An 18,328-nucleotide genomic window follows, 5' to 3' on the forward strand; every position below is an offset into this window, starting at 1 on the left:
TTGTTTTGTGGACTAAGGGCTAGAGAGTCCAGGGTCCTTACAGTGGGTTAATGTATACTTCAAGGGCACGGAAAAGAGGTAGATCAAGCCATTTGAAAATAATAATTTATTGCTTTTCCTTCCAAAGCTTTGTGAATTCACAAAAAAAAAAGTTGACAGGCTGCTCAGTTCAGACTGAGAATGCAAGAGGTGAGAACCTGGACCACGATGGCCACTGGAGGTTCACCTGCAGATAAGCACTGACATCTGCAACAAACTCCCCCAGGTTTGGTAGTGCCTTCAGAGATGCTGCAGTTCTTCACACAGCTTCTCACATGACACATTTGGGTCATTGGTCAAGTCATGGAATGATAGAGGTTTTTTTGGTTTGGGGGTTGTGGGGGTTTTTTCCCTTTTTTTGCCCTCCTGCTAGAAAATGAAATTTTCAGTTCATTTCTGAAAAATAAATTGGTCAATAAACTCATTTTGTTCTGCTTCTACTTTACACAAAGCTTCATATTCAACCCGATACCTGAAAAACAAAATTGTTAGAAGCTCTCAAAATGGATGAAATAAACCATGAACTTAATTCTTCCAGAGAAGAACAGAAGTGACTTAGATGATTCCAAGAAATGGTGTGAGTTTAAAATGAAGTTAGTGAGGGCAAGAGAGGGAGAAATGAGGCAAAGCTCTGTCTAGGGCTACCCCTGAGAAGTCTGCAGCTCTGAGTAGCTCCCTCGCAGAGAGCCAGCCAGCTCCAGACACTCAAGTGTGTGTGTCCTCAAACTATGAGAGGCTGTCTGACTAACAAACTTTCTTCCCATCAAATTAATTTTATTTTTAAAATCTTCAAATCAGGATGATAAGACACTATTCCTGGGATAACAGTGATGAAGAGCAAGGGTAACAGGTGACCATTCAAGAGGAAAAACAGAATTGCAGTTGAGTAAAGAACTTGCTTTATGACAAAACTTACCTTTCAAGCTGCATTTTCTTTTCTGCTATTAGTGCCTGAAGTTGCTGCTGTTGGGCTTCTCTCTGTTTTGCTATAGATTTGAGCAAGTTCCGAGCACCAATGGCCTATAAAAACATGATATTGCCAAAGCAGGTCATGACTTCCTTAAAGTCCTCAACTGGAGAAGGAACCATGGGGCTATGGAGTGGGGAAAGGTCGAGCTTCAGAGTTTTAGGAGTAAGTCAGAAGAAGGCTTAACCTCCTGATCCCAAAGTGCCTGGTGAGAACAGAGCGGCAGCTCAGCATCTGCAGACCTAGGGATCTGCTGGGCCTGGCGCACAGTGGCCCATCTGGTGCACCATTCAGCCTTGTGTTCTTTGCTAAGTCATCTATACCCTGCGCGCCTTCATTTCTTCATTTATAAAATGAGGGTAAGTCCAGTTCAGTTGCTCAGTCGTAAATTAGGGAAAACCATCTATCATACTCATCATATCAGTGATGATGTGAAGACTGAAGGAAACAGTATACTGGCATGTAAGAGGTCAACAGTCGGTTAACTGGACCAGGACATTTTTAAATTGCAGTATAACTGACATATATTAGTTTCAGGTATGCAACACAATCATTCAATATTTGCACAGGCATTCTTATTTAAAAAGAACCCCCCATCACCTAGCCCTCCACACCAAAATAAATAAGGGGACTTCCTTGATGGTGCAGTGGTTAAGAATCTGCCTGCCAATGCAGGGGACATGGGTTCCGTTCCTGCTGCGAGAAGATCCCACAGGCAACAGGGCAACGAAGGCTGCGCACTGCGGCTGCTGCTACAGCCCCGAGCCTGCACACCTGAGAGCCTGTGCTCTGCGACGAGAAGCCGCCGCAGTGAGAGGCCGCTCACCACAGCAAAGAGCGGCCCCGGCTCGCCACAACTAGGCAGCCCACACAGCAGCAACGAAGACCCAGCACAGCCAGAATCTTTTTTTTTAAGAACCAGATTAAAAAACAAGGCAGGGCGGGGGGCGGGGGGGCAGAAGGATGAGAGACTAGTGAACCAGGCCAAAAGTTAGACGAAATACTTGCTGATCTTACCTTCATCTTCTCATTTTCTGCTTCCTTTGCAAGTTGATCAACAAGCTCAATTAAGCCACCAACTATTTTCTGAAACTGGCCAATTTCTTTTGTGGAAAGAAGAACAAAAACAAATGTTTTATTTTTCAGCCTTACCACTCTCCCTCAGCATTTCCTTGTGGCAAGAGGGCAGGGCTAACCGCCTCTTCTAATTTGTGTGAAAAGCCATTTGGTGTCTGACAGCCTTGATCTGAAACTAGAGAAGGGTGGCCGTCAGCCCAGAGCTGGGTTGGGGTATATTTGGATCTTGAGTCCCCACTGAACCAGCCAGAAGCTGTAGCTCAGGCTCTGAGGCTCCTGATGGGCGCACCTCCGGGATGGACTGCATCCTGCTGTCCTAGGAATGACAGGAAGCACAAAGGACTGACCTCACAAAAGGACCGCCTCAGGATATGAACGCTGCCTCTGGCAAGCCGCAGGTAAGACTAGATTTGACTTGATGGGGACTGGGGGCTTTCCACTTGTGACCAGAGCTAATAAAAAGCTCAAAGCATTTAAGGAGTTAATCTCATTTGTTCAGTGTCCCTGGGTATAGTGGAACCCGTGTTACCAAGGAGTAAACTAAGACCCAGAGGGTAGGACGACATACACAGAGTGTTCAGAAGACGTGTGAGAGGACCCACTACCTTCCGCCAGTCAAGCTCTCTCTAGAGCCTATGGACGCCCCAGAAGGCTCAGATACTGGCTACATCTGCTCTATATTTGCTGCTACTGGGCTTGTTTGGCTGCTGGGACAGGAGGCATCCTGGCTATCACTAGCTTAAAAAAAAAAAAAAAAAAGACCACTGAGTCTTTTGAACTGCCTCTCCAAACTCCAGGTGATCAACTCTCACTCCAAACAATGGAAAGTCTGCCACTGAGAACACTATTTCTCCCAAGAAATCAAATCCTAACTCTGTTTCCCACCCCCAAGTCATGGTTCTGAAGTTGAAGGTTCCTGGGATGGCCTACCTAAACAAACATCCTCCTGTCTCCACAACCGTGTTTGATTGGTGTCCTGGGACTACCTGAGAGCACAGAAGGGCACGCAGACAAGGTGGGTGGCACATGGGAATTCAGGAGGGCCAGGTTCAACCTCCTGGGAGACAGCAGCTCCATTTGGACAGGGCCCAGAGCTGCAGTCGGGATGGGGGCAAGGCACAAAGCTGTGTGGCACCATGTCCCCCCAGACGACACTCACTGTCCACAAAGTCCTTGCACTCTTCCTTGAGCTCTATGGTCTGCTGGGTAACCTCTGGGTCCAACACCCGCAGCTTGTTCAGCTCATCAAAGTGCAGCCCTGCTTCAGCCAGGATGTCCTTGGCCATGGCTGTAAAGAAACCAGCCCCAGTCCCCAGTCACTTCCCAGCCCCTCAAGGAGAAGCCAGCTTCCAGCCCAGCCCCACTCCTGGTCCCGGACACCAAGGCCAAAAGCCCAGATGTTCCAAAGGCTCCCCCTTCCCTCTGCCTCCGCCTCTCTGAGCCTCACCTGTTTGCCTTCCAGCTTCCCCAGAGAAGAGAGTTTCTCTGACAGGGTCAGCCAGGGAGAGGTGTGTCATAGGAGCAAGGGTCAGGAAAGAATAAAGTCCAGTTGCTTGTCACAGGCATCGTTCATTCAACACACATTCCTGGAGTGCCAACTACATGCCAGCACTGCTAGATGCTGGGGATAAAGCTGCGCGCAACATGGTGCCCGCCCTGGAGGAGCACAGAGTGTAGCTGGAGGGAGACAGACACGGACACTGCAAAATTACACTGTGTTACGTGCTTTCACAGAAATATCACTAAAGAGCTGGAGGAAAAGAGAACAGTTAACTCGGGGTGAGGGAGTGATGTGTGAACTAAGCTGGGAGCCATAAGCATATTTCTTTATCCCCAGTTATGTATCCAAAAGGACATAAAAGAGCTTTTCAAATATAGTGTTGGAACATGAAGTAAAAGAGAAAATTGGAGTGAATTAAAAATTAGGGTTAAAAATAAACACGGGAAAAAAAAAAACACACGAAGCCAGGGGTAAGAATATTACCCATAATGTATGCCACAGGCACACCTGCCTCAACTGGGACCCAAAGCTGGGTCAGTCTCTTTCTAGCAGAAAACACAAAAAGGAGTGAAATATCAGCGAGAACATGCCAAGTAAGGAGGTCAGGGAAAGGCATTCCAAGCAGAGGAAACAGCCTGGACAGGAGCACAAGGCCACTGGAAGGGCCTATTCCTGACTAGAAGTCGAAAGGACAGAGGATGGAGAGGGAAAGCCGGGTGGAGTCAGAGCAGAGATACCCTGTGGGCCAAGCTAATGTTTGTCTTTTTTTTCTGTAGATGAGAACCAGCAGAGTTATCGTCTCCCTTCCCAGGCCACCTCGCATTCCTGGTCCAAAGGATGCCTCAATTCTAGGAAGGAAACACTGAAAACTCACCCTCATTTTGGCTTAAACACACACACAAAATAAAAATAAGAGGGCACATGCCCTGTCTAAAAAGGGAGGCAATGCTACTGAGGTCTAGCTCTTGGCTGCTAAACCAACTTGGAAACCCCCAGTGTTCCAAAGGCTACCACAGCCTGGCCCTGCACCAGTCCTTCCCTCTCATCTTCCCCAGCCTCCCCTGTTTCCCTTCCCGATACGTTAGGGCAGTTCTGTTCTGAATGGGGTGACTCTGGAAGCAACTTGCCAGGGTAGGTATACCACAGAAAGAGCAAGGGTTAAAAAGAATCAAGTTCCACTGTTGCCAGAACTGACTTTCAAGAGGACCAAAAATCCAGATTTATGTATGCAATCTGACTTTTAAAGAACAGTATCTCCTTTAATTCAAAAATTTTAAGTTAAAAAAAAAACACACCCAAAACCCACATCCAACATTGTGTGGGCCAACTAACACATGTCTAGCTGTGTATGGCCCAGGGCCTTCGGTCTCACTGCAGTCCATTCAAGTAAGTCAACTAGCATCTTCCTTTTGAAACACTTTAATCATCCAGAGTTCCCTTGTAATTGGGCTTTTTAAAAAGATCTGTCTTCCTATTTGTCCTATTTACACATATAGTCTAAGTCAGGGGCCCCCAACCTCCGGGATCTAATGCCTGATGATCTGAGGTGGAGCCGATATAATAATAATAGAAATAAAGTGCACAATGAATGTAATGCACTTGAATCATCCCCAAATCATCACCCCCGCCCTGCCTCTGCCCCCTGACCATGGGAAAACTGTCTTCCATGAATCTGGTCCCTGGTGCCTAAAAGGTTGAAGACCGCTTGTCTAAGCATTTAGCACCTACCAGGTGAGTGGTAAAGAATCCACCTGCCAATGCAGGAGACACAGGTTCAATCCCTGGGTTGGGAAGATCCCCTCGAGGAGGAAATGGCAACCCACTCCAGTATTCTTGCCTAGAAAATTCCATGGACAGAGTAGCCTGACGGGCTACAGTCCAGGGGCCGCAAAAGAGTCAGACACAATTGAGCACACACACAAGTAACTAACCAGACAAACTGCTTCAAATAACCAGAGGGCACAAAGAGCTGCTTCAATTCACACTCCCTTCCCAGAGAGCTTGCATTTATTCACAAACATCTACTGTCCCGAGGATAGAGTAGTGAAGAAAATGCTTCAGTGCTTTCAGTTCCCGACCTCTGGGCAGGAAGTAAACAAATAATCACAAATTATGATAAAAGTATGAGGAAAAGCACACGGTGCTACATGAAGCTGTAGCAGAAGGATAAAATTCATGTGGACACAAAATTACCCCCCAAAACTGCAAACAAAAGTCTTCTGAAAAAGTGACACGCTGAGAACTAAAGGCTGTCCAGAAGTTTGTCAAGTGAAGGGAGGAGGAGGTATTTCTAGGCAGAAGGAAAAGCACCTGTGAAGATGCTGAGGCTATGAGAAATGGAACCTGTAACAAGAGCCAAGAGGCTAGTGTGGCTGAAAGGCTGAGCAAGGGATAAAGAGAAACGGGATGAGGTGAGATGGGAAGGCTAGGTAGTGCTGGATGGCGGAGGGCTCTGAAAGCTGCAGTAACGAGCCTGGATTTTCTCATAAGCGTTTAACCGACAGCCTGTGGATTCTCAGCAGAGTGGCATAGTCTATCTGACTATCTGCCCTTTAGAGAGATCACCAAGACCCAGGATAGAGAATGGGTTGGAGGAAGAAAGAGGAGGGAGCTACAACTATCTTGCTCATTGCTGTTACCCTAGCATCTAACATGATGCCTACACAGAAACTGGCACTCAGCAAATGTATGTGGTATGAATGACTGTGAAAACAGAGCAGGCTATTTCAGTAACCAAGGCTTGGAGCTGAAGAAGTGTTCCGATTTGAGATGTTTTGTAAGTCCAGTTGATAGGACTTAGCAAAGGATGACTGAGGCAGGGGTTTGGGGAGGAGTGAAAAAGAGTCAGGCAAGATTCCCGCGTACCTGGCCTGAGCCAGCTGCACGGCTGGAAGGGATAGTTGAATGAGAAGGGTCAGACCGGAGAAGAAGCGGAGAGGGTTCAAAGCCGACTACCGGATTCTCTCCCAACTCCCACCACACGCGCATCTGAGGAACACCGGACACAAGAGCCGGACTGAGCTCCAGTAAGAGAGGGTGACGCGTTCTCCTCCAAACCCACCCCGGGGGTCTCCCCGGAACCACGCTGGGCGATCCGAACAGGCTCCACCCGTGGGGTGTGGGGAAAATTAGGAAGACCTGGGTGTGGAGCTCGCGTCTTCACTACGTAAACTCCTTGAACTTAATCTGAGCCGCGGTTTCCTCCTAAGATAGTTGGGAGCAGCAGCGCGTAAAGCTCCAGGCCCTAGCCGGGGGTAAAACCGCTCCCAGAGCCTGGCGGAATTACCACGTTTCTTTCGCCCCGCGATTGCTTTTCCTCGGGGCACGGGCCTGTTAGGCTAATCTCACCCCGGGCTTGCCCCAAGCCCGCCAACCCGGGGTCACGGCCTACCTGTTCACCCAGCAGCGACAGCGCTGGCGACCCAGGCTAACGTCGGAAGTCAGCGCCTCTCTCCAGTCGGCTGCCGCCGACACCCTGCCCAGCAGCCTCAGCCGCTGCCACGGCGACAGAACCTGTTTACGTCAACGTCACTTCCCGACCCCGGAAGCACTTAGACCCATCAAGCCCGCAGGGCCTGCTGGGAAACAGAGGCCTGAGAGGAAGGATAACTGCCTACGAGACCCAGAGCCTTTGCGCCGGAAAGGCTGCCGGAAGTAGCTATGCTCTCAGCGCAAAATACTCTCAGGGGCCCCTCCCTCCGCCCTGATTGGATGCTGGGCCTGCCCTGCCTTCTAGTCTCAGGCTCCCGCCGGCTTGGGGCGGAGTCCTTGGGTGGAGGATGCGAGTTTCGGCCCGGGATTGCTGGAGCTCGAGCGGCCACAGTTCGGGGGCGGCACGGTGTCGACTTGCAATCCAGCTGAGAGGAGAGGCGCCACCGGGGAGGGTGAGAGCCTAGCCGGCCCATGTCCTAGGGGAAGGGATGGTTGGGTCCTGGGCTGAGCAAAGAGAGCCCCACGCGGTCTTGGGGAAAAGGCGTGGGACGGCGAAAGGGGGGTGGGGGTGGAGAGCTCAAATCCTCCCCTGGGGATGGGTGTCAGAACCGGTCTCTGTTTCTCAATAGTGAGGAGGGGTATGAATTGGGAAAGACTCTACACTGGCATGGAGAGGTTGGGTCTGGATAAATTTGCCCACACCTTTTGGATGTAGCAATAGAATTACACTTTGGATTTTCTGCTAGATCCGCCCTCTCTGACCAAGATCGGCTCCTCCCCTCGCCATCCCTGGTGTGACGAATTTCTGGGACCTTCTTTCCTTAGGACCCCACCTTCTAACACCGCCGTGATTGTTTGCCCTTTATTCCGCTTAGGTTCCCATTCGCTTTGCCTAGTGTGACACAGATAGGCCCCTAGCATCCCCAAATACCCACACACAAAGTCCGGAAGGAAGAGCTCTGAGGCTTTCAGTGGAAACTTCATTTTCACTGGAATTACCTTCTGGGGCGTCACCTGCCACAGGATTCCTGGAACCTATTGGCCTGGGCGGAATCTGAGCAACTGGAATCTCAGCTGACGTCATCCAGGGGCTCAAAGCAATTGCTTTGTTGGAAAAGAATAGATTAGTTTGGATTTGTCTTCCTTTGTTGGCAGCCGCCTAACCTTTGGTGAGCTCCTTTTCTTTGATCGTGGGGAAATTGGGGCTAGACACAAAATGCATAGAGAACTTGTTAAAACCTGTTAAGGGGTGGATTTATTCCTTCCGGGTGGGCAGTTTGGTAAAGTTATCTCATACCATTCAAGCTTAACTTACTGATTGGGCAGTCTGCTGGGGCGGGGCGCTCATCTCATCCATACTGGACAAACCACCAAAGGAGTTCAGTACTTCATACAGCACCTGTCCTGGCCTTTCCTTGGACATTCTTCCCAGGATGAACGGTCAGTCACTCAGTCATGTCCAACTTTGCAACCGCAGGGGCTGTAGCCCCCCAGACTCCTCTGTCCATGGGATTTCCCGGGGCAAGAACACTGGAGCAGGTTGCCATTTCCTTCTCCAGGGGATGATCCTGATCCAGGGATCGAACCTGCATTTCCTGTGTTTGCAGAAGGAAATGGCAACCCACTCCAGTACTCTTGCCTTGAAAATCCCATGGACAGAGGAGGTTGGTGCAGGCTACTATCCATGGGGTCACAAAGAGTCAGGCACGACCGAGCGACTTCACTTTCACTTCACTCTTTACCACTGGCGCCACCGGGGACCCACTTAAATCTTTTCGGGGACAGTTTCAGTCTAACAGATTGACGAATACTTACAAATGTGCATGGCATTGTCTTAAGCACTGTTTGGAGAGTGGAGTAGTAAATGTGGGAAAACCAGTGCACTTCTGGGTTACACTTAGAGGAGATAATGATGTAAACTTCAGCATGCTATGATGATGAAGTGAGGTCACTTCACTTTTTTTCTGACTCCCATTACCAGCACTGTAGTCCAAGCCTTCGTCGTCTCTTGCCTAGACTTCTGGTCTTCACACTTGCTCTCTTGCATTCATAGAGTCCATTCTCTACACAGTAGCCAGGGTGATCTTAGATCATATCGCTTCCCTGCTCTAAACCCTACAGTCGATCTTCACTGCAATTAATATAAAATCCAAACTCTTCAATATGATCTGCCGCTGCCTTCCCTGACTTCACATCCAGCCATCTTCCCCCTTCTTTCTTTGCACCAGCCACCTTGGCCTTATTTCTGCTTCTAAAACTTGCGTCTGACCAAGGAACTTTGCACCTACTCTTCCATCTGTCTGGAATGCTCTTAAGAGCTTAGCTGGAATGTCACCTTCCCAAAGAGCCTTACCCTGGCTCCCCATCTAAATGAGTCCCTCTTCCTAGTCACTCGCCTTATTAAGTACGTTTTTCACTTCTGAAATTGCCTCATTTTTTCATTTTCTTGTTGTATGTGTCTTCCCACTATGAGGTTAGCTTCACGGGACTGACTCTTTTGTTCTCATCTGTATCCCCAGCACCTGGCACAAAGCAGGGACACGATAAATACTCTTATTATTTTTATTCTTGTTAATGAACAAGAATATTCACTTTTTTTGAATTCCTGAAGTCAAGGACAGTATCATTTCATCTCTTCTTCCTGCTTAACTTGGTAGGCACTCAATATTTTATTGACAAAGGAGTTAAATGAAGTGATGATACATATGCGAATAGTACCTGGAACAGAGTAAACATGCAGAGAATGTTGGCTTTCTGTTTTCTCGCAGTGAATGAATTCTAGCAGTTCTTTAGATAGCCAAAACATGTAGAATCTAGATCACAAGGGGTGGTCTGACTATGTCTTCATCTGCTTTCCTTGCTTCTCCGTCCTGTAAACTCCTGTCAGTGTTTCAGTTTCCAAATTACCTAACTGTTCTTAGACTGATCATCTGGTTCTTTTTCCCCATTCTTGTTGGGCGGGAAGAGAGGAGGAGATAGGGCTGGGTCCCCTCTCAGGAAAAAAGCAGCAAAAATAGCCATCCTGTAGTTGTTCTAGCCTGAAAAATGGTGACAATTTCAGGAACTCAGGGCAGGGCTGATGCCAAAAAAGAGGAAGGTCAGGAAACCTCAGTGGGAACCAGGATAACCTCTGCCAGGAACACTGGCCAGCTCCCTCCAGCCTAGCTCAATCTGTGTTCTCCTGAAGTTGTTGTTACTTGCCTTCGTGAAGCCAGACTCTGGGTGGTGCTCAAAGGAAGCACTGGTGCAGGCTGCCCCGAGCCTGGAGTCATTAGAAAGGAAGTGCATCCTGTCCCTTGGACTCCTGGGAAACTCCTAAGCTGGCTAGATTCCCAGTAGGTTTGGCTGGAAATCTTGGATCCTGGGAACCTCGAGAGGAAAACAGCTGGAGTCTAACTGGTGGATCCCCAGGGTGAGGACTTCTGCTCTGCCTGGTCTATTCCTGGAGCTCTCTCTGATTAGCTCCAAGAGTTTGCTTGACCTCTTTGTCACCCAGAGGTGGGCCAAGTCTCAGGGAGACTGATGAGGTGACCAGCACTGGGTTCTGGAAAACTGTGCTCTCAGACCTGGTAACTGGTACCATGAAGAACATCAGGAATGTCTTTTTTGTCGTTGCCTAAGGCTCAGCTTGTCAGGGAGTCTTGGGCTCAGAAGGAGAGAATGACTGGCTGGTCAGTGTTTGTCTTCCTGTCCCCTCCCAGCTGCGGGCTCTCCTCCACTGACTCCTGTCTTCTCTCCCATGTCCTGCTCACAGCGCTGAGAGTATGAGGCTCTGGCCTCCACTGGCCACTCACTCGTGACCCTTCCACCACGGCGGAGCCTTCCAAGCCAACTTCCTGCCGTGTGGTGATCTACTTGCAGCGGGAGATGTCAGGGGATACCTGTCTGTGCCCAGCCTCGGGGGCCAAGCCCAAGCTCAGCGGCTTCAAGGGAGGAGGCCTGGGCAACAAATACGTCCAGCTCAATGTGGGCGGTTCCCTGTACTACACCACTGTGCGGGCACTAACCCGGCACGACACCATGCTCAAGGCCATGTTCAGTGGGCGCATGGAGGTGCTGACTGACAAAGAAGGTGAGGCGCGGGGGCTTGTTTGGCGGGATGGGGATGGGAGGTGGGAGAAGGAAGTGACCTCAGAGCACGGCCTAAGCCTGGCAGATCTGGAATCTAGATTCATTTTTCTTCTTCATCTAGTATGGGACTCCTTCACCTGGAGTTCTTGTGCAGCTTCAGAAATCTCTGAAACTGTACATGGAATGTTGTGTGTGTACATATTTTTCAGGGAGAAGAGCTGTACTTTTTAAATGTTCACACAGGACTAGATTCTCATAAGAACCATCACCAGAGTGCCTGAGCAGTGGGCAGAAAGCAGGCAGGGCTGGGTGGTTTCCATGTTGCCAGGAGGTGGGCCTGGAGGGCCTGTGTCATCTTGGTTTTGGGGAGGAGGGGTGAAGAGCAGCCATGGGCCTCAGAGCCAGAGGTTCCTCCTGTTACCCTGTGCTGTGGGCTCTGTGCTCCTTATCACCTGCCACCAGGCTCGCCAGGTGGCTTTTGCCTGCTGTCTGCCCTGAGGTACCTGGAGACAAACAGTAACCCTCGGGGGCCTGTCTGAATCCCTAGGCTGGATCCTCATAGACCGATGCGGGAAGCACTTTGGCACCATTCTGAATTACCTCCGAGACGACACAATCGTCCTCCCTCAAAACCGGCAAGAGATCAAGGAATTGATGGCTGAAGCAAAATATTACCTCATTCAGGGGCTGGTGAACATGTGCCAGTCTGCCCTGCAGGTGCGGAGGCAGAGGCAGGGCGGGTTGATGAGGGCGGGGTTGGCTCCCTCCTTCAGGGACGTAGGGTGCAGTTCCTGGAAGACCACATGGCACGTATGAGATGAGTCCAAACCTAGTTAGACACACCATGTTGCCCAGGCCAAGCAAGCTGGCAAAGTGAGTGAAAGTCACTCAGTTGTGTCTGATTCTTTGTGACCTCATGGACTGTACAGTCCATGGAATTCTCCAGGTCAGAATACTGGAGTGGGTAGCCTTTCCCTTCTCCAGGGTATCTTCCCAACTCAGGGATCAAACCCAGGTCTCCCACATTGCAGGCGGATTCTTTACCAGCTGAGCCACAAGGGAAGCCCCAGCAAGCTGGCAGCCAGTCAGTTTATAAGGTGACAGACTCAGGTGGAGTGACTAGACCCTGCTTCTAGTTTATATGCCTAGGTATCTGGAGTTTAGATTTCTGAAAGTGGGGATCTGCTTGCCAGTTGGCAGTTTCTTCTGCCAGGGGCCTCCTGTCTCTATCTGATGCCTCAACAAGCAGGGGGTAGCCATGGCAGAGGGGCTCTGACAGCTCCTGGGAAAAGCCTGGCAAACAGAAGATCTGGAAGAAAAAGATTGTTTGCTGTTTGTCACTCAGGACAAGAAGGACTCCTACCAGCCTGTGTGCAACATCCCCATCATCACTTCCCTGAAGGAAGAGGAAAGGCTCATCGAATCCTCCACCAGGGTAGGCTGGGACCTCCAAGGGGTCGCCAGGGGCGGCAGGCAGGGGGTGCCAGGTCCCTGGCCCTCACCTTCTCTCCCCTCACAGCCCGTTGTGAAGCTGCTGTACAACAGGAGCAACAACAAGTATTCCTACACCAGGTAGGGGGGCACCCTGGCAAGGGTGGGGGATGATGCCCAGGGAAGGGCTGGAGAAGCAGCTGGAAGGGCTGAGTGGACAAACTGGGCAGCAGACTCAAGGGAAGCCACCTGCACGCCTGGCACAGTTGGCATAAGTCTGGGTTTTGGGAGAAGAGAGCAGAAGGGGAATCAGGGCCAAGGCATTTGGAACCCAGTGCAGGGCCCTGGCCGGGATGGAGACAAGACTGAACATGAACATGTAACTGAACACGTGTCCGGCAGCGGGCCAGGGGTTTCCCCCACATTCTCTTACAGGGCTGGGAGGCCAAGAGGCTGGAACTCCTCTTGAGACAGCCCTTGTTCTTTGCATCCGGGCCAGTGGCCTCCTCGTCCCCCAGTGTCCTCTCAACAGGCCATAGCTAGGTACAGGCAGGAGGCTGCAGGCCCTCAGTGATTCCTGTCACCCCTGCAGCAAGGGAAGGAGGCCGACTGCCATCTCAACAGGTCCTCCTCCTCCTGTTAAGATGGCAGTCAGCCTCCTTCTTTTTGGGCCTGCTGAGAGGAGGCTCTCCCTCAGCTCTCTCTGTTGTAACTTAAGTCCAACTTACCTCCTTCCCCTCAGAGGCCCCCAGATTCACAGGGGAGCCCATGACCCTTTCTCACCATCCCTCTGGCGTCCTGACTTTCCCTCATTTTGTGAGCACGATGGGGGAGGGGAGGGCAGGGGAGAGCCCAGCCTGCACCACCCCTGTGCTGGGATCTCACTCCCAGGCCGGTGGGTTCTCACCGGTTTTTCAGCAACTCTGATGACCACCTGCTGAAAAACATTGAGCTGTTCGACAAGCTCTCCCTGCGCTTCAACGGTCGCGTGCTCTTCATCAAGGACGTCATTGGCGATGAGATCTGCTGCTGGTCCTTCTATGGGCAGGGTCGGAAGCTGGCAGAGGTGTGCTGCACCTCCATCGTGTATGCCACCGAGAAGAAGCAGACCAAGGTACGGGGCTTCCGCCTGCCTGCGTGCGGCTGACCCTTTCACTGCCCGGCGCGCATCCTGCTGTGTTTCCCACACCCACCGCAGTGGTGTTGCTCAAGGACAAAAGCCAATGCAGGGAGTTTAGGGAATGCACAGAATTCTGCTCTGGTCAGCTGAGAGGCAGGCCTGTTGACCAGCGGGGTAACTGCAGTTGGCCCAATTCAGATCGGAATTCTGGTCTGGTAAGACATTTGGATAGGACATTTAGACCTTCTGGGCCTCAGTTTCCTCATTTGAAGATCTGAGAATGAAAGTATGAATTTAACAGAACTGTTATGAAAATGAGACAGTTCTGAGGAGAAGCAGTGCAGGGCAGCAGAAATAGCTCTAGCCCTTGGTGGTTGGGCATTCCTGGTCAGTCAGCTTGCCTCTGCAGTGACAGCACACTGCCAGGCACAAGGGATTTGATAGGAGATAATAAATTCAATTTTTATAATCTGTAAAACGGAGACTAGGGCTGTTAGAAATTTAATTCTACATATACACACACATATATATTATATATATATACATATATTCTATATATATACACACACATATATATATAAATATATAAAGATCTTCAGGCTTCCCAGATGGCACCAGTGGCAATACAGGAGACACAAGTGATGCAAGTCCGATCCCTGGGTTGGGAAGATCCCCTAGAGGAGGAAATGGCAACCCACTCCAATATTCTTGCCTAGAGAATCCCATGCACACAGGAGCCTGCTGGGCTGCAGCCATGGGGTCGCAAGGAATCGGACATGACTGAGCGCACGTGCACAACAAACCCAACTAACTCTCCCCAGGCTGCCAGCAGACGGTGCCTCCTGGAGAACAGCTGCCCCCCGTGTTTAGGAGACGACAGACTGCTAGGGTGGAAGGGCAGCTTGTCTCGGGGGAGAGCTGTGTGCATGTGAAGGGCTCAAAGCAAGTAGGTTTTTTTGTTTTCTGTGTGCCCAGCTCTCTGCTCAACACTTGACAATCTTCATATAACATTCACAACAGTCTCTGAGGTCAGTGTTAACATTTGGAAACTTAGGCACCACAAAGTTAAATCTGAGACCCCACAGCTAGTAACTGGGGGAGCTGTGTTTGTACCTAGGCCTGACCACAGAGCTAAGGCCCTGACCTCACCACATACTAGTCCACTGTTCTGGGATTGGGTGGGGCAGGGTACTAGTCTTCTGCATCTTTATGTCCATAGAATACATCTCCTCATGCCTCCTTCAGAGGAAGACCTCCGCCCGCCCTCGCAAGACAGAAAGTCAAGTCTCTTGAGAGACTTCTGGAGGCCTCATGGAGTTAGCAGGGCCAAGGGCCCTGACGTGCTGTACCCTCTTTGGGATGAAACCTCATGCTGTTTTCTCGTCCCAGGTGGAATTCCCAGAGGCCCGAATCTATGAGGAGACACTCAACGTCTTACTCTATGAGACCCCCCGAGTCCCTGACAACTCCCTCTTGGAGGCCACAAGCCGGAACCGCAGCCAGGCTTCCCCCAGTGAAGATGAGGAAACCCTGGAACTGCGGGACCGTGTCCGCCGCATCCACGTCAAGCGCTACAGCACTTACGATGACCGGCAGCTCGGCCACCAATCCTCCCATCGCGACTGACGAGACCCTCCTGGAGTCAAGGCACGGGACGCCCCATCGCCCCTCTTGTGGAGCCCTGCCCCCTCGACCGCCCCACTCTGCTGCTGGCTGGGTCTCTGCCCCAGCACCCAGAGGCACGACAGGACCTGCCTGGGAGGTCAGAGGGCCTGAGCAGCGGAGGGCTCGTGTTTCTCTGCCCAGCTCCCTAAGCACTTCAGGAGGACTGGCCCGTTTGCTCAGCTCCTCCCTTTCTGCCCGTGGGCTGAATGGACCCATCCACCTCCCACTAGGAGCATTCCCCTCTGCCCTTGGCTGAGCGAGCCTTTGCTCTGCTGAAGGCTACTTTAGGCCTCAGGGGAGGCCCACGGGGACCGAGTCTCTCTGAGGAAGGTGGCTTCTGGTGCTGTGGAGGCCCAGTTTCTTACAGGAGGTGGGGCTCCTTTTTTCCTAAGCACAGGCTTGATGAGTTACGTTTTTAACAAATAATCTAGGAAATGATTAGTTTTTAGTTTTAGTTGAATAATGAGGGGACTGGGTATCTCTGCTACCACTCCAGGGTTCCAAGATCCACGGTAAAGCAGAACCCTTGGCCCTTTTGATACCTTTGGGATCTGTTTCTTTAAAGCACTTTGTACTTTTATTCAGGAGATTTGTAATCTGCCCTGACCCACGTCATCTTCTGATCTAATTCCCCTTTCCCTGTAGAGTCAATCTAAGGGAGGGGAAAGAAGCAATAAAAAAACTGACCAGCTCTAGCTTTGCCACAGTGGCCAAGCAGCCAACCCAAAGAGCACTGACGGGGTGAGTTTGTGTAAGTTAGGACCTGTGGTCCTAATAACACCCCTATAAGAAAGGATAGTTTACCCCCGCATCTTCAGAGTCACATAAGCACTGACTCTTAGGGTCTTACATGACTGTTCTCTTTGATTCTCTCGCCCTTGGCTCTGAGACAAGCTGTCCTCACTTACTGTAAGCCCAGAGGGCCGTTGCGGTGGCGGGGGGCAGGAGCTGCAGCAGGAAGGCTGGAGCCCATGGGCCCCACACCCACCTGCCCATCATCCAAGGACAGCAAACACAGCCCCGCATTCCCCGGGGGCCCCGCTGAGGTGGTTATGCTTGGTCATCCATCCCCCCGCCCCCATCCATGCTCTTGGTTTTGGGGATGGTGGTTCTGCCCAGTGGTGAGTCCCTGAACACAGAAGGATGTGTGTAGCCTAAGAGCCTTGAAAGGGTTCTTCGTTTCTTTCTTGCTGGGTAAATTTGGCTCTAGAGATGCCGCACCCTTGGGTAAGGGTGCAAGTTCCTCTTCATGGCTTCAGTTTTCATTCCCTTCTGTTTGGCTTGGCCCGCGGGCAGCTGCTTATCTGAATTCTTTTCTAAAGGAATGCCACCAGGAGGGAGCTGTTCAGCCAACCTAACAAACCAGCATTGCACTCAGCAGTACCCACTCAGTCAGGAAAGGACATAGCTGATCAAGTTCATGTCTCTTGACTACTATGACTATAGCTAAGTGGCTGCTTATAGTTGAGCCTATGGGCAAATGCCAGGCCGGGGTTAGTAGACACAAAGACCTGTGCTAGGGCAAGAGAAAGGTGACTCTAATCAGGCATTTTACGCTAGTCATATTCTTGAATGCATAAAGACTTTCAGGTGAGGCACCTTGATGGTCAGCTATAAACGGTTCTTCAAGCCTTCACTGGAGTAACAAGATGAAGACAAATCCATTTCTTTGGCCAGATTCCAACTCTGGGTTTCCCACAGCAACTGGAATGCTTCTGCTTGAGGCCACCAGTCTGTTTCCTCAGCTGCCTTCCCGAAGCCCTTTAATACTCAAAGTCCCAGCTCCCCACTGAGGTATTTTAATGCTTGTCCCTTAACCTCCCCAGTCCCTGGGCCTCTTCACTGCTGGGACTTTGAGATCCTCAGCTGTCTCAGTGGTGAGCAGTCTTTTCTTTCTGAGACAGCACAACAGTCTGGGACTCTGGGCACTTATCTCCTCCGGTTGAAAATATCTCTTTGATTTTAAAATACTAACATTGAACTCACTGACGTCATCTTAGCTTTTAAAATCAGACTGTGTTGTAAGGGTTTGGGGAATTTTGAGTTTCCCAACCCCATTCAGAAAACAGCTCTTGGCTGTGTGAATTTTTCAATTCTGAGCAGCCCTGGGGAATGTACACAAAAAGTGTGGATGAAGGCTAAACCTTGTCAGTTTCTAAGAAAACTGGAAGCCTGCTGTTAATCACATGGCCCAGCATTATTAGGTTCTGATCTCTTACCTGACCAGGGTCTGCTGAAGGATGGCACAGGTCCTGGCATGAAAGAACTTCTTTTATCATGTAACTACAATTCTCTGTTGCTCAGCATAGGTGATGGAAACAAACACTAATTTCTAATAAAACTGTGTTACACTGCAGTGGTTCAGAGCCATGCTTACAGGGAGTAGAGCTTGGTCACTCACTGCTGTGTGGACATAATTCATGTATTTCTGTTCACCACCTGACTACATTCTCACTGGGGCCTATGCCCCATTGCACTCAGTTGCCCTGCAACCCAGGCTCCCCCTGGTGGAGGATTAGTGGAACTCAGTCAGTCATGTCTGACTTTTTACGACCCCACAGACTATACAGTCCATGGAATTCTCCAGGCCAGAATACTGGAGTGGGTAGCCTTTCCCTTCTCTAGGGGATCTTCCCAACCCAGGGATCGAACCCAGGTCTCCCGTATAGCAGGTGGATTCTTTACCAGCTGAGCCACAAGGGAAGCCCAAGAATACCGGAGTGGGTAGCCTATCCCTTCTTCAGCAGATCTTCCCGACCCAGGAATTGTACCAGGGTCTCCTGCATTGCAGGTGGATTCTTTGCCAGCTGAGCTAAGGTGGAGGATTAAGGACAACACTATAAAGGGCTGGAACTGAAATTTAATATTAACTCAAGAAAACGACCTCTTTAACAATCACTACGGTAGTCAGGGAGCAAGCAAGAATCCTAAGAATCAGGGCAAAAATGCAGCACATTTTTATCTCTGGCTCTTGGAGATCTTCAAGAAGCTCAGAAAGTAGCTTGGCTTAGTCACTGTCCATACC

At 50.4% G+C, this 18,328-nt stretch overlaps 2 protein-coding genes and 1 long non-coding RNA gene across 4 annotated transcripts; 1 reads left to right on the forward strand and 2 right to left on the reverse strand.

The window, feature by feature from the left end:
* Positions 1-91: 91 nt before the first annotated feature.
* IFT20 (intraflagellar transport 20) lies at positions 92-7,234 on the reverse strand. Of its 2 annotated transcripts, XM_069602955.1 has the most exons (6): positions 6,976-7,234; positions 3,531-3,760; positions 3,243-3,371; positions 2,024-2,109; positions 956-1,059; positions 92-511 (listed from the first exon to the last, which is right to left on the reverse strand). In XM_069602955.1, exons 2-6 carry the CDS (start codon positions 3,598-3,600, stop codon positions 430-432), a joined length of 471 nt encoding a protein of 156 aa, XP_069459056.1. In that variant the 5' UTR covers positions 3,601-3,760; positions 6,976-7,234; the 3' UTR covers positions 92-429. The 2 variants fall into 2 exon arrangements, with proteins under 2 accessions (XP_069459056.1, XP_069459057.1); XM_069602956.1 differs by lacking the exon at positions 3,531-3,760.
* A 79-nt stretch (positions 7,235-7,313) lies between these two features.
* On the forward strand, positions 7,314-17,659 carry TNFAIP1 (TNF alpha induced protein 1). Its single transcript, XM_069602952.1, has 7 exons — positions 7,314-7,468; positions 10,771-11,088; positions 11,635-11,804; positions 12,433-12,522; positions 12,607-12,659; positions 13,437-13,632; positions 15,028-17,659. The coding sequence occupies exons 2-7, from the start codon at positions 10,884-10,886 to the stop codon at positions 15,262-15,264; spliced, it is 951 nt and encodes a 316-aa protein (XP_069459053.1). The 5' UTR covers positions 7,314-7,468; positions 10,771-10,883; the 3' UTR covers positions 15,265-17,659.
* LOC138447285 (uncharacterized) lies at positions 9,565-14,149 on the reverse strand. Its single transcript, XR_011259767.1, has 3 exons — positions 13,426-14,149; positions 11,763-11,878; positions 9,565-9,734 (listed from the first exon to the last, which is right to left on the reverse strand). It is a non-coding gene; the product is annotated as an uncharacterized lncRNA (long non-coding RNA).
* Positions 17,660-18,328: the final 669 nt, after the last annotated feature.

The sequence above is a fragment of the Ovis canadensis genome, chromosome 11, assembly GCF_042477335.2.
Source record: "Ovis canadensis isolate MfBH-ARS-UI-01 breed Bighorn chromosome 11, ARS-UI_OviCan_v2, whole genome shotgun sequence".
Lineage (NCBI taxonomy): Eukaryota > Metazoa > Chordata > Mammalia > Artiodactyla > Bovidae > Ovis > Ovis canadensis.

Bases quoted from the DNA above. Each gene is read 5' to 3' on its own strand.
- IFT20 (XM_069602955.1), bottom strand. From the start codon at position 3,600: ATGACACACCTCTCCCTGGCTGACCCTGTCAGAGAAACTCTCTTCTCT. The intron at 3,372-3,530 runs GTGAGGCTCAGA...GTTTCTTTACAG, and splicing joins GGAAGCTGGAAGGCAAACAG to CCATGGCCAAGGACATCCTG. The intron at 512-955 runs GTAAGTTTTGTC...TTTGTTTTTCAG, and splicing joins AAGAAAATGCAGCTTGAAAG to GTATCGGGTTGAATATGAAG.
- TNFAIP1 (XM_069602952.1), top strand. From the start codon at position 10,884: ATGTCAGGGGATACCTGTCTGTGCCCAGCCTCGGGGGCCAAGCCCAAG. The intron at 11,805-12,432 runs GTGCGGAGGCAG...TTTGTCACTCAG, and splicing joins TGTGCCAGTCTGCCCTGCAG to GACAAGAAGGACTCCTACCA. The intron at 13,633-15,027 runs GTACGGGGCTTC...TTCTCGTCCCAG, and splicing joins CCGAGAAGAAGCAGACCAAG to GTGGAATTCCCAGAGGCCCG.